We start from the raw sequence: 14,807 nt of genomic DNA, 5'->3' as shown, positions 1-14,807 counted from the left end.
CTATTAAGCTTATAAAATCAATTTAAAAAAACATGACAAATGTTTAAAAAAAAAAGTTTATTACAAAAAACAAGCCCTCATTAACCATTTTATTTAAATAAATAAATAATAAATAAATGTAAAAAAAAGGGTGGTCCTACAAATCTGAAGTAGTCTAAAAATTGGGTTAGTACATTTAGGGGAGAGCGCCCATAAAGCAGTGTGTTCCCAAACAGGGACCCTCCTGCTGGGTTTAAACTACAACCCCCATTATTGGGAGTTGTAGTTAAAGGAACACTGTAGTGGAACACAACTTATCCCCTATCCGAACGATAGGGGATAAGTTATAGATCATGGGGGGGGGGTCCGACCGATGGGACCCCCTGCAATCTGTTGAACGGGACCCTGGCAGTCCGCAGGAAGCGCCATGCCGTCCCAAGCAGGAAGCCATGGCAGACATGCCCCCTCTATGTATCTCTATGGTATACATGTAGGGGGCGTGTTGGCCACAACGTCATGCGGGGACAGAACACCCCCTTCCTGCAGACTGCCTTGGCCCCATTGAGGAGATCACGGGGGTCCCAGCTGGAGCATCGCTGTTGCTGAACTACTACACCCACCATTCTCAGACAGTCTTTGGCTGTCTTGGAATCATGGGGGTAGTAGTTTAACAACAGAAAATATTGTAACCTGCGGCCATTGTAAGTTGAGGGATCACTGTACTTCAATGTTCTACCATATAAATACAACCACTAAAAGTAATATAGTTTGTGAGTTGATGGGAGTATGAATTATGTTTATCCCTTCTCTGTAAAGTACTACATACTTCTACAAGTGGACAGGTTAGTTAGGTTTTCCTAATCTTTTGTGCTCATAGTCACGGCAGTGCGATTGAATGATCCACAAAGAACTGGGTTCACCTGTAAGAGAAATAAACATCTAAGTGACTATTTATTAATCCGGTATCAATTACGAGGAGTACAGACCTCTTAAGGGATCCTACCGTAACCTATAAATAGTGGTGATCCACCTGGTGCTACATTTATTTCAGAGGAACGTCATTAAAATGGAGTACATCGGAGCCACTACTTTATTACTATTTTTATGTATTGTCTTTATTATTCTTAGCATAATACAAGTCAGAAAAGGGACAAGCAAAGGAAAATTACCCCCTGGACCGGCGCCATTGCCTATCCTGGGAAACATCCTTCAGCTCAATGCCAAAGAAGTGTTCACGTCACTTAAACAGGTAGGTAAGTCTAGATTACAGTATGTATTAAAAAAGAAAAGATGTAGAGAATTAAAGGGGTACTCATTTCTTTTTAAATCAACTGGTGGCAGAAAGTTAAACAGATTTGTAAATGACTTATATTGAAAAATCTTAATCGATCCAGTACTTATCAGCTGCTGTATGCTTCACAGGAAGTTATTTTCTTTTTTAATTTCCTTTCTGTCTGACTACAGTGCTACAGTACTCTGCTGACACCTCTGTCCATTTTAGGAACTGTCCAGAGTAGAAGCAAATCCCCATAGCAAACCTCTCCATACTGAACAGTTCCTAAAATGGACAGAGTTGTCAACAGAGAGCACTGTGGTCAGACAGAAAGGAAATTCAAAAAGAAAACTTCCTGTGGAGCGTTTAGCAGCTGGTAAGTACTGGAAGGATAAAGATTTTTTATAGAAGTAATTTACAAATCTGTGTAACTTTCTGCCACCAGTTGATTTAAAAGAAATGTTTTCCAGTGGAGTACCCCTTTAAGCGACTCACAATTTGTAGGTGTATAGACTTGCAGAATATATTTGCAGAATATGATAATATAGAGAATTAAAAGATGGGGGGGTCAGACGATTGATGCATTGTAATAGTGTTAAGTTGCCTATTAATCAAATAATTGGCAATAAGTTAAATATAAAAAGTATAAGTTCCCATCTTCTTGAGAATAGTTATGCAACTAGAGAAGTTGTTTTCTCATAGGGGTCTTAAAGGGGTACTCCAGTGGAAAACATTTTTTTTTTAAATCAATTGGTGCCAGAAAGTTAACCATATTTGTAAATTACTTCTATTAAAAAAATCTTAATCCTTCCAGTACTTATAAGCTGCTGTATGCTCCACAGAAAATTGTTTTTAGTTTTTATAAATTTTTTCTGTCTGACCACAGTGCTCTCTGCTGGCATGTCTGTCCATGTCAGGAACTGTCGAGAGCAGGATAGATTTTCTCCTGCTCTGGACAGTTCCTGACATGGACAGACATGCCAGCAGAGAGCACTGTGGTCAGATAGAAAGGAAATTTAAAAAAGTTCGTACTGGAAGGATTAAGATTTTTTGATAGAAGTAATTTACAAATCTGTTTAACTTTCTAGCACCAGTTGCCAATCTGCCCCATATAGCATCATACCTTGGGGACAGTATTTTCCTACTACCTGTATAGTCTTCAAGCAAAAATTATTTTGAAAACATTAAATATTTTATTTTCCAAACAAGTAGCGAACATTATCTAGATCAACTGTGGCCCTCCAGCTGTTGCAAACCACATGGTGGTTAGTTCATTGTAGAATATAACAATCCAATTGTGTTGATCTGTTTGGTTCCTCTCCCCATTAGCTGAGTGAAAAGTATGGACCGGTATATACTATCCACATGGGCATGGATCCTGTTGTGGTTTTGTGCAGTTGCGATGCAGTGAAGGAAGCTCTAATGGACAATGCGGAGGACTTCGGTGCCAGGGGGCATATGCCACTTCTGGACAGGATAACTTCTGGAGGGCATGGTAAGGATCAAGACTGGATTTTATTTATATCAATATTGTATAACTGACAGATGGTTAATGCAATGTCCTGACTTGCTAATTCATAGTACATAGTACAGTTCACATTCCATTGAAATGTCTATGAAACTCAAAGTGATCTCATTGGAGTTGGGGTGGCTACCTCAACTTCAATATAGCAGGAAAGGAAAAGGAAAAGCCCCCCAGTCCATTGGCTCCCTAGGACAAGCCCCCGTTGTATATCTCATACAGGTGTATCTCATACTGGGGGGGAGCTTAAAACCTGCGCTCCCGTATCCTTGCTGTATGCTGTATGCTTGCCGTATGTAATTAATTTCAATGAGCCGACCAGAGTGAACCGGTTGGCTAATTTTTCCCCGTATGCGATTTTCTACCAGACCTAAAACCGTCAACCGTATGGGGAAAAACGTGATGTGAACCCAGCCTAAGACATCAGACACAATCGGGAAGATTTCTAAAAAACCTGTCCAGAGGAAAAGTTGCTGAGTTGCCCATAGCAACCAATCAGATCGCTTCTTTCCTTTTGCAGAGGCCTTGTTAAAAATGAAAGAAGTGATCTGATTGGTTGCTATGGGCAACTCAGCAACTTCTCCTCTGGACAGGTTTTTTTAGAAATCTTCCCGATTGTGTCTGATGTCTTAGGCTGGGTTCACATCACGTTTTTCCCCATACGGTTGACGGTTTTAGGTCTGGTTATCTTTTTTTTTTTTTTCCCTGGAAGCAGGGTTTCACCCAATGTTTGCCTTCATATTTACATTTCTTGCTAAAAATAGAAATAAAATACCATAAGAACAAATAAAGGGCTTTGCCTGACACTGGTACTGTGGTTGGCTGGGCCCTCGCTTGTGCTATGTTGACAGGGACCTTCACTGTTATGTAGGAGTTTTTGTGATTAATATTACCATGAGTTGGAAAGTAGACTTAAAGGGGTACTCCACTGGAAAACATTATTGTTCTTATTATTATTTTAAATCAACTGGTTCCAGAATGTTAAACAGATTTGTAAATGACTTCTATTAAAAAAAATTTACCCTTTCAGTACTTTTTAGCAGCTGGTTGCTACAGAGGAAATTCTTCTCTTTTTTAATTTCTTTTTTATCTTGTCCAAAGTGCTCTCTGCTAACACCTGATGCCCGCATCAGGAACTGTCTAGAACAGGAGAAAATCCCCATTGAAAACCTATGCTGCTCTGGACAGTTCCTGACATGGACAGAGGTGTCGGCAGAGAGCACTGTGGACAACACAAAAAAGAAATTCAAAAAGAAAAGAATTTCCTCTGTAGCATACAGCTGCTTAAAAGTACTGGAAGGGTAAAGATTTTTTTAATAGAAGTAATTTACAAATCTGTTTAACTTTCTGGCACCAGTTGATTTAAAAAAAAAATGTTTTCCACCGGAGTACCCCTTTAAGCCTTTTACACGGGCCGGTTATCTGGCAAATGAGTGTTCCTAGGAATGCCTATTCCTGATAAACTGTCCCATGTAAAAGGTTCGGCGATTAATCTGATTGGATCTTTTGTGCGGCCATTTAAAATGCCATCAGCCCTAATCTAAACGGTTGCACAAATGATCCAGCAATAATTTATGGGGCCAAGCCACATGACTGATCCTAGTCCCAGAGCTGCATATGCTAAAACATGCTGGGATTCAAAAAAAAATTGTGGGTTTCACTTTAACAATTTCTAGACTGTGTCCGACATAATTAAGCATATCCTGTCATTTTACATATTTTTCCAGGGGTGGTCGGCAGTAATGGTGAACGCTGGAAACAACTACGCCGCTTCTCTCTGATGACATTAAGGAACTTTGGGATGGGTAAAAGGAGCATTGAAGAGAGAATTCAAGAAGAGGCCCAGTTCCTTATGGCAGAATTCCGAAAGGCCAAATGTGAGAACTGCACATATAGTGCACATCATTAGAGAAAATATGCTCAAAGCCTTCGTTATGTTTCATACAACACTAAGGCACACTATGCACATGTAAATATGTTATTTAAAAGTTCCAGTTTTTATACCAGCCACTAGAAGAGGCACAATTGACACTTTCTATTTTGTTTAGTTAATATGTAAGCTTTACTGTGTAGACTGGGACAGAATAAGCAGAGTAATCTCATTATCATCAGAGGATAGGTGAGTTAATGACAATGCTTTTGAATGAAGGCCTAGATGAGACAAGGTAACATTGTACAAACAGAATTAAGGTTTGCAAGCAGCTTACATACTACTACTTCATAGCAGCTACCACAATAAAAATTGCACTGTTGCAAAAATTCCCATTTTAGTTTTCTCTTCTCTTGTGACAGGCCAACCACTGGACCTAACTTTCTATTTTGCCAAAGCTGTTTCAAATGTCATCTGTTCGGTGGTCTTTGGAGATCGATTTGAGTATGAGGACAGAGAATATCTGATGCTCCTGGGTCTCCTAGATGAAATCTTCAAAGGTTTTAGCTCTGTTTGGGGACAGGTAAGGAGAAATCTGTATCCAGTCCAGATATGTGTTAATGTCAGGTGCTAAATATCTACACGCTATGACATTACTTCATTGATTTCTTTCAGATGTACAATGTCTATCCTAAAGTTATGGGAAAACTCCCAGGGCCTCATCAAAAAATGTTCAATGCTATTGATGGTATTCAGGAATTTATAACAAAACGTGTAAAAATGCATAAGGAAACTCTGGATCTCAACAATCCTCGGGATTTCATTGACTGCTTCCTCATTAAGATGGAACAGGTGAGTTGGTTCCATGTATGTAGCGAAGATAGTATTAGCAAGGCAAGTACCCCAAGGCTTAGATACCTGGAGTCACTAACAAACCTTTAGAAGGCTGAGGCTGCTGAATTTTTACCTTTGATGTAGGAAAATCTTACTATGTCTCTATGTTACATGATTTAAAAAAACATATATGCTTGTAGACATAAATTCTACCGCCAACTATTTGGGCACATTGTCGGGCTAAACTCTTCCGTTTAGCTTTACACATACCTTCAAGGGACATAAATATTGAAATACACACAATGCCACACACCTTTTGATCTAAATGTGCGAGCCCGCTCAACGCATCATGGCCACTTTGGTAGCGCAGTTCCCTAACTTAAAATGGCATAGTGCTGGGTCACAACAACAAAGCCCATAGAAGGAGCAGCCCCAATGGGTTAGTGAGCTTTGCCATCTGTCCTGGTTTGGGGCTGTGTGGAAGCCTTTGTTGCCATGTCTGGAGGGTGGCGTGGCCAAGAAGCAAGCAGTATCAGGGCTGCTTGGCCACAGGGTCGTTTCCCCAATGGGCACTAGTGTTGTGGAGGTGTTGGTTGCCACCCAGTGCTATGCCATTTCAAGTTATAGTGATTTGTTTACTAAATGTAAAATTAGTTCTTAATAAGCTTCATTGGAAATTTTCGACCATTGAGCTGCTACTTTAACAAAGATAACACAAACTGTCAGTCACATTGTAGATTCTGAACAAGCAAAAGTATGTGCATTTTTAATAAAGACCTAAAGATTATTTTTTTTATAATAACCAAGAATCCAAATATGGTTTTCAGAGGTGTTTGTAGCCTTTTTAATTGAGGCATCCGCAATACCGATAAACTTTAGAGCTTAAAGCTTGCATTATGGTACAGTAACAAGCCACTTTGTCAACAGGAAAATAGTATAAATAAACATATAGTAGGACTAGTCATCATATTTCTAGTCACACCTATTTTTTTATATCTTGGCAATCCCTTTTTGTTAATATGTAAATGAGGCTCAAGTGTCCAGGGGGTATTCCCCAACATGGAAAAGGCCAATCTCCTCTTATTCACCACCTCTGTGGCTGCTTGCATACCCCTATATCACCTTTGATTGAAGGCAGGCACAGATGCAGTGAATAACAAGAGATGAACCGCCTATCCCTGTGCTCTTTCCATGCTGGGGAATACCCACTGGGCTTTAGGGCCTTATTGACATATTAACAAAAAGGCTTATATCTTGGCACTGGAAAGGACCTTTGAAAAAAAAAAAAAAAGAAGAAGAAAGGTATGCCCATAATCCTGACCACTTAGCTCGTCATGTTTTCCTGACAGGTTCACCTTAGCAGTTACTTCATACATTTACAACTACATTTTGTATTCACAGGAAAAGAACATTCCTGAAACTGAGTTTCATATGGAAGGCATTGTCAATACAACATTTGATTTGTTTGGTGCTGGGACTGAAACTGTTAGCACAACACTGCGTTACGGATTGATGATTCTCCTCAAGCATCCAGATGTTGAAGGTGGGTAAAATGCTTGAAATACTAAAAAGTTTTAACTCAAGTTTTAAATAAAGTTAAATATTGGATATGGTTGTTGCAGAAAATTTACGTAGTCCAAGAGGCTAAGGCAACCAAAGTACAGGCCATACATGCTGTTCACTAATCTGCAGAACTGTTGTGTACATGGAAATGCACTGGTCATAGGTCACAAAATGTCAAGCAGAAAGTTGTCATGTAGTCCCAGCCATTAATAAGGCATAGATGTATAAATGTTCTAAGGATCCAAGTAACAATTCAAAGTTATTTTATTATTGGAATTATCTAATTTACTCATTATCAGTGCACCAATGAATACATGAAAAATCACTCATTTACCACTTTGAATTTCCCACCTGATCATAACATAATGACAACATGCTATCAAAAAGAATTATTCAAATTTTCTATAAAACTTCTCTTAATTCCATTAATCTGAAAAGGTGTAGAATTATGACATGCTTCCATATATGCATTGGCCAAGTTACCTGTATCTTACCTGTTCATACCCCAATTGCCTTCATTCCCTACAGAACGCATCCATCAAGAGATTGACAAAGTCATTGGAAGAAACAGGGCTCCGTGTGTAGAAGATCGCTCTCGTATGCCCTATGCGGATGCTGTAATCCATGAAATTCAAAGATTTATTGACCTCATACCATTGGGTATCCCACACAAAGTAGCGCGGGACCTGAAGTTTAGAGATTTTTTTATTCCCAAGGTAAAGCTGTGCTGTCCTCTGTGCTTTAGTAAAAAAAAAAAAAATAATAAATAGCTGATATGACTAAACACTATAATAGACCTCAAAAGTGTATTGAGAAAGAATAGAAGAAAAGAAAGGTAACTGTATATGTCATTTGTTATTTCTAGGGTACGACCATCTACCCCTTGCTCAGTTCTGTTCTACGAGATCCGAAGCAGTTTAAATACCCAAATGAGTTCAATCCCGGACATTTCTTAGATGATCAATGCAAGTTTAGGAAAAATGATGGATTCATGCCATTTTCTTCAGGTAAGTGCTGGAAACTAGTGTTTTACTACCATGAAAAAAAGAAGTTTTAAACATGTTTGACCTTGAATCTCACAGCACTTATTTAGAGTCCAATTTGGCAATTCCCTACTGCTATACAGTACACTGAGCTGCTTGGCCACACACTGCACAGCACATGAGGGCAGAGTGTAAAAGCTGTGATGCATAAGGCCAATGTTACGCCGAGCGCTCCGGGTCCCTGCTCCTCCCCGGAGCGCTCGCGGCGTTCTCCTCTATGCAGCGCCCCGGTTGGACCCGCTGACCGGGAGCGCTGCACTGACATTCACGATGGGGATGCGATTCGCATAGCGGGACGCGCCAGCTCGCGAATCGCATCCCAAGCCACTTACCCGTCCCGGTCCCCGGCGCGCGCCAGCTCTCTAAAATTTAAAGGGCCAGTGCACCAGTGATTGGTGCCTGGCCAAATCAGTCTGATTGGCTTCCACCTGCTCCCTGTCCATATAACATCACTTCCCCTGCACTTCCTGGCCGGATCTTGTTGCCTTTGTGCCTAGAGAAAGCTACTACTGTGTTTACCATAACTGTGTTCCTGACCTCCTGCTATTACTATTGACTACGAACCTTGCCGCCTGCCCCGACCTTCTGCTACATCTGACCTTGCTTCTGCCTAGTCCTTCTGTCCCATGCCTTCTTAGCAGTCAGCGAGGTTGAGCCGTTGCCGGTGGATACGACCTGGTTGCTACCGCCGCAGCAAGACCATCCCGCTTTGCGGCGGGCTCTGGTGAAAACCAGTAGCAACCCTAGAACCGGTCCACCGACACGGTCCACGCCAATCCCTCGCTGACACAGAGGATCCACATCCAGCTAGCCGAATCATAACAGTAGATCCGGCCATGGATCCCGCTGACGTGCCGCTGCCAAGTATCGTTGACATATCCACGGTGGTCGCCCAGCAATCCCGACTGATCGCCCAACAAGGTCACCAGCTGTCGCACTTGACCACCATGTTACAGCAACTTCAGTCACAGCTAAAGCAGCTGCTGCAGCAGCAACCATCTCCGGCTCCTGCACCTCCTCCGCAGCGAGTGGCCGCTCCTAACCTTCGCTGGTCCCTGCCGGACAAATTTGATGGGGACTCTAGACTCTGCCGTGGTTTCCTGTCACAATGTCCCCTACATTTGGAGATGTTCTCGGACCAATTTCCTACAGAACGGTCGAGGGTGGCTTTAGTGGTTAGTCTCCTGTCTGGGAAGGCTCTGTCATGGGCCACACCGCTCTGGGACTGCGATGATCCTGTCACCGCCACTGTACAGTCCTTCTTCACTGAGATTCGCAGTGTCTTCGAGGAACCAGCCCGAGCTTCTTCTGCCGAAACTGCCTTGCTAAACCTGGTCCAGGGTAGTTCTTCTGTAGGCGAATACGCCATCCAATTTCGTACCCTCGCCTCTGAATTATCTTGGAACAACGAGGCTCTCTGCGCGACCTTTAAAAAAGGCCTATCCAGTAACATCAAAGATGTGCTGGCCGCACGAGAAATTCCTGCCAACCTGCATGAACTTATCCATTTGGCCACCCGCATTGACATGCGCTTTTTTGAAAGACACCAGGAGCTCCGCCAGGAAAAAAACCTTGATCCCTGGGCACCTCTTTCACAGTATCCTTTGCAATCTACCCCTGTGCCTCCCGCCGAGGAGGCTATGCAAGTGGATCGGTCTCGCCTGACCCTTGAAGAGAGGTCTCGCCGTAGGGATAAAAATTTATGTCTGTACTGCGCTAGTACCGAACATTTCTTGGTGGATTGCCCTATTCGTCCTCCACGTCTGGGAAACGAACGCACGCACGCACCCAGCTCACGTGGGTGTGGCGTCTCTTGGTACGAAGTCTGCTTCTCCATGTCTCACTGTACCGTGCGGATTTCTCCTTCTGCCAACTCCTCCTTCTCAGCCGTGGCTGTCTTGGACTCTGGTTCTTCTGGAAATTTTATTCTGGCCTCTTTGCTTGATAGGTACTGCATCCCGGTGACCCGTCTCGTCAAGCCGTTCTACATTTCTTCGGTCAACGGAGTGAAGTTGCACTGCACTGTGCGTTACCGCACAGAGCCCCTGCTTATGAACATTGGACTGCATCACGAGAAAATTGAATTTTTGGTCCTGCCCAACTGCACCTCTGAAGTCCTCCTTGGTCTGCCATGGCTCCAGCATCATTCTCCCACCCTTGATTGGACCACCGGGAAGATCAAGGATTGGGGTCCTGCTTGCCACAAGAAATGCTTCACGTCTGCTCCCAGCCCCGTCTGTTTGGCCTCAGTGTCTCCTCCTGTGCCTGGTCTTCCCAAGGCCTATCAGGACTGTGCCGTGCCTCCTCATAGCCCCCATCCTGGTGACACTCTGCCCTGTGACATGCTTCTCCCTCTGCCCCCCCTCCCCATTCCTTCTGAACTATCTGCCGCTGGTGTAGCTACCCAGGACTTCTTTTTCCAGAAGGAGGCTCAAGAGGCGTCGCCTATGTTCTCGTCTCTTTTGAAGGGACAAGGAGACAAAAAGAGGGGGAGACCTAAGGGGGGGGTACTGTTACGCCGAGCGCTCCGGGTCCCTGCTCCTCCCCGGAGTGCTCGCGGCGTTCTCCTCTATGCAGCGCCCCTGTCGGACCCGCTGACCGGGAGCACTGCACTGCCATTCACGATGGGGATGCGATTCGCATAGCGGGACGCGCCCGCTCGTGAATCGCATCCCAAGCCACTTACCCGTCCCGGTCCCCGGCTATCATGTTCTGGAGCACGCGGCTCCGCTCTCTAGGGCACGCGCGTGCCAGCTCTCTAAAATTTAAAGGGCCAGTGCACCAGTGATTGGTGCCTGGCCCAATCAGTCTGATTAGCTTCCACCTGCTCCCTGTCCATATAACCTCACTTCCCCTGCACTTCCTGGCCGGATCTTGTTGCCTTTGTGCCTAGAGAAAGCTACTACTGTGTTTACCATAACTGTGTTCCTGACCTCCTGCTATTACTGTTGACTACGAACCTTGCCCCCTTACCCGACCTTCTGCTATGTCTGACCTTGCTTCTGCCTAGTCCTTCTGTCCCACGCCTTCTCAGCAGTCAGCGAGGTTGAGCCGTTGCCGGTGGATACGACCTGGTTGCTACCGCCGCAGCAAGGCCATCCCGCTTTGCGGTGGGCTCTGGTGAAAACCTGTAGCAACCCTAGAACCGGTCCACCGACACGGTCCACTCCAATCCCTCGCTGACACAGAGGATCCACATCCAGCTAGACAAATCATAACAGCCAAGCTGCTCAGTGTACAGGATAGGGGATCAGATATCTGGTCGCAGGGGTCCTGCCACTGGGGACCCCCGCGATCTCCCTGCTGCACCTGACGTTCGTTTAGAGTGTTGGGTGCAGCGCCAGAGGCTCGTGATTTATTCAAAGTGCCCAGAGTAAGGAGGGGTTAATATATTTCAAAAGAATACCAAACCCCAGTCACCAGCAGGTGACGGGGTATAAAACCCCAAACAAAAATATCCCTCTCCTTTTATATTGTCAATGCAAAATTTAAAACTTTACTTTTATTTCATTTATTTAAAAGGGTCCAAAAGGTGTATTTAAAAACACACAGCACTGTCCCTATTATGTCCAGATAAGGTTCTCCTATATGGAGTAACTATGAGCATGTAAACGTCTGCAGAACGTTCATAAAGGGACCACAGCTGAAGTTAAAACACAAACACTATGTCTCCCCTACATGTTTCGTGGTACCAACCACGTCTTCAGGGGCTTATAAGACATATGACCACGTGCAGAGAAAGAGGCTCCTTTTATAACATACTTGTACCCTCCCCCTAGATCATCAGCCAATCCTAGATGGCTTTAGATTAGTATCTAGCTATTCCACCATTCACAGCTTACCTCACATTGACTTGGCATGTCAAACAATCATGTCCGGCCCGGGATTATGACCGGCACCCGGTGCAATATGATCGTGCACTTCCTACAGTCGATCATGTGACCTCCTTTCGTACGCATGCGTACACTGTAATGTACCGTCTCGCAACCCCTCTCGCATGTCCACGCGAGAGCTGCGGACCTCTCGCGCAGGTGTATGAACTTAGAAGATTTTCAGATAAGGATAAGTCACTGCGCAAGTCACCAATTTCCTGCGCATGCGCATCAACTTAGAAATTGACCGGACTCATCTCAGGCACTGCATACATTGACCTCTATATAATGGATGTTATTTAAGATATTACCTTGTTTTTGTGAATAGCATTCTATGAATAAAATTCTAGCCTCACCACTGTTTGTTTTCTATTATTCATTAAGATATACAGATGGTATTGTATTATTTTATTCTGTTCATCTGCTATTACACAGATTATGCTCAATATCAGAAGATAGGCTCAATGTTGGTTTCTATTGGGTCCAATAGTGGTTATTTAGGATAGTTAGACTTCCCAGCCATTCCTTTATTAACTGAATTACTGTATATTCCACTAAGTACGTTTGACTGAGGAGAAAATATCGGGAATACCTTGCATTCTGGTTCATTATATCCCACCAGGTGTATTTAATAAGAAGCTTATGCAGTCATTCCCCTATCCTAATAAAGAAATTCTATTCATATGAGGAACCTCAAAATCTGCACTAGGTAATCAGACCTTTTGTCATCATTAGTATGTATTATTAAGTATAGGATTTGAATCAGTTTTAATGTTGAATCAATCCAATTTCCGAAGCTAGGTAACCAATTCTCGAGATAAAAGCTCCAAAAAAAAATCCTTCATTTAGACCATATGGACTTATCGTACATAGTCTATAAGGAGAACCTTATCTGGACATTATAGGGACAGTGCTGTGTGTTTTTAAATACACCTTTTGGACCCTTTTAAATAAATGAAATACAAGTAAAGTTTTACATTTTGCATTAACGATTTAAAAGGAGAGGGATATTTTTGTTTGGGGTTTTATAACTCGTCACCTGCTGGTGACTGGAGGCTCGTGATGTCACGGTCACACCCCCTCAATGCAAGTCTATGGGAGGGGGCTTCACATAGACTTGCATTGAGGGGGCATTGCCATGACATCACAAGCGGAGCGTGACTGAGGCGTCACCAGTCTAGGGGCAGAGTACCCTTTTAAGTACCTTTATTTAAAGATTGCATCTAAAACTTAAAATATTTGGAACTACAGACAAATAGTTGTTGATTTCCCTGCAGGAAAACGAATCTGTCTCGGAGAAGGCCTCGCAAGAATGGAGCTCTTCCTGTTTTTCACCACCATCTTACAGAACTTCACTCTTCGGTCACACGTGGACAAAGAAGAAATAGACTTAACACCTTTAATGAGTGGATTTGCTAATTATCCTCATCATTACCAGCTGTCCTTCATCCCACGCTGATTTATTTTAAACTTTTTTTGAGTCAAATTTATTTTTGCCTTTTGGCATTTAGGAGAACAAAGGGTCTCATAGTTGGAGGCTTATATTCACTTGGCAACAACTGTTATGGTAAGAGAGAAACAATTGGCATTCGGTAGAACACATCAAGTTAAAATACTTAAAGAAGCACTCCAGGTTTTTTTTTTTTCTTTATTGCCGATATCATGCACACTCACCATCACTAGTCCTACAGCACCATTTGTTTCATTCCAGCACAGCTGCATTCATGTGTTTTATTATTCTAATTTGGTCATGTGATCACTAATCTGACTCTCCAAATCTTCCAGTGCCTAATGGTTAAAACAGGATGTCAGACTCTGACTTTCTGTGGACTACAGGATGACATCATCACCTACTAGATCCCTCCTATTAGCTCCCAGACTCCTCCCCCAGCTCCATCTGCTATTTCTATGGGATAAGGATATATCGTAGTAATATATCTCCCATACATCTACCTGTATACTGCTGCTATCTCTATGGTATCAGGATATACAGTAGCTATACACTTCCCCAGCTCTATCTGTATACTGCTACTGCTATCTCTATGGATCATGATATATTGTGGTTATACACTTCCCCTGAGGCTGCGTTTTCACACTGCATTTCTTACAGCTTTTTTCAGTTTTTTTTTGCTTTTTTTTGCTGTGATTTCCCCCAATCATGACAAAAATGCAGAATGCACTGCAATTGTGCATAATATGATAAAAAAAACTAATTTTTTACCACAATTTTGGAAAATCTCAGCCAAACTGCAGTAAAATGTTTGGAAAAAAATGCAGTAAAAATGTAATGTGTAAAAAGAACCTACACAACCAAAAGACTTCAAATACTCTTAACAAAACCGTCAATTGTGATTATAGGTCAAATCACTTTGCCTCTTGGCAATAGTTCTCTATAAAAAGGGGCTTTGAGTGGGAAAACGTATCAGAACTGCATAGTGTGAACTGACACCAATATACTAATGAGTCTAATGAGTTGACTTGGGTGATATCCAGAATTAGAAGCCTAACTAGATGACCAGCTGGAGTGATCAACCATCTGATCCTCAGTCAGAGGATTCATGGGAAATGTAGGCTGCATTACAGAACCCACCTCAGGGTGCGTTCACACACTTTTTGTTTTTGCGGGTTTTCCGCTGCGTATTTGATAGGGGCAGGCTCTTCTCGGCTGTCCATAGCAGATTGTCCGCGGCGGAATTTACGCTGCGGAAAATCCACCGCAGTCCCTACTGACTTCAATGGGGCTTACGTCGGATTTTCCGCTGACAATCCGCTATGGACAGCTGAGAAGAGCCCGCCCCTTTCAAATACGCTGCAGAAAACCCGCAAAAACAAAGAGCGTGTGAACGCACCC

At 43.0% G+C, this 14,807-nt stretch overlaps 1 protein-coding gene across 3 annotated transcripts; it reads left to right on the top strand.

The window, feature by feature from the left end:
- Positions 1 to 2,470: 2,470 nt before the first annotated feature.
- Positions 2,471 to 14,546, top strand: LOC130290419 (cytochrome P450 2A10-like). 3 transcript variants are annotated; one of them, XM_056538048.1, is made up of 8 exons: positions 2,471 to 2,747; positions 4,502 to 4,651; positions 5,067 to 5,227; positions 5,320 to 5,496; positions 6,880 to 7,021; positions 7,570 to 7,757; positions 7,907 to 8,048; positions 13,234 to 14,546. In XM_056538048.1, the coding sequence occupies exons 1-8, from the start codon at positions 2,618 to 2,620 to the stop codon at positions 13,413 to 13,415; spliced, it is 1,272 nt and encodes a 423-aa protein (XP_056394023.1). In that variant the 5' UTR covers positions 2,471 to 2,617; the 3' UTR covers positions 13,416 to 14,546. The 3 variants fall into 3 exon arrangements, with proteins under 3 accessions (XP_056394023.1, XP_056394022.1, XP_056394024.1); XM_056538047.1 differs by having other exon boundaries at positions 2,620 to 3,066; XM_056538049.1 differs by lacking the exon at positions 2,471 to 2,747 and adding an exon at positions 3,368 to 3,452.
- The last annotated feature ends 261 nt before the right edge of the window (positions 14,547 to 14,807 follow it).

The sequence above is a fragment of the Hyla sarda genome, chromosome 9 (assembly GCF_029499605.1).
Source record: "Hyla sarda isolate aHylSar1 chromosome 9, aHylSar1.hap1, whole genome shotgun sequence".
In the NCBI taxonomy this organism is placed as follows: Eukaryota; Metazoa; Chordata; class Amphibia; order Anura; family Hylidae; genus Hyla; species Hyla sarda.
Note: the sequence above shows the minus strand (reverse complement) of the source record. Positions and strands in the feature narration are given on the sequence as shown.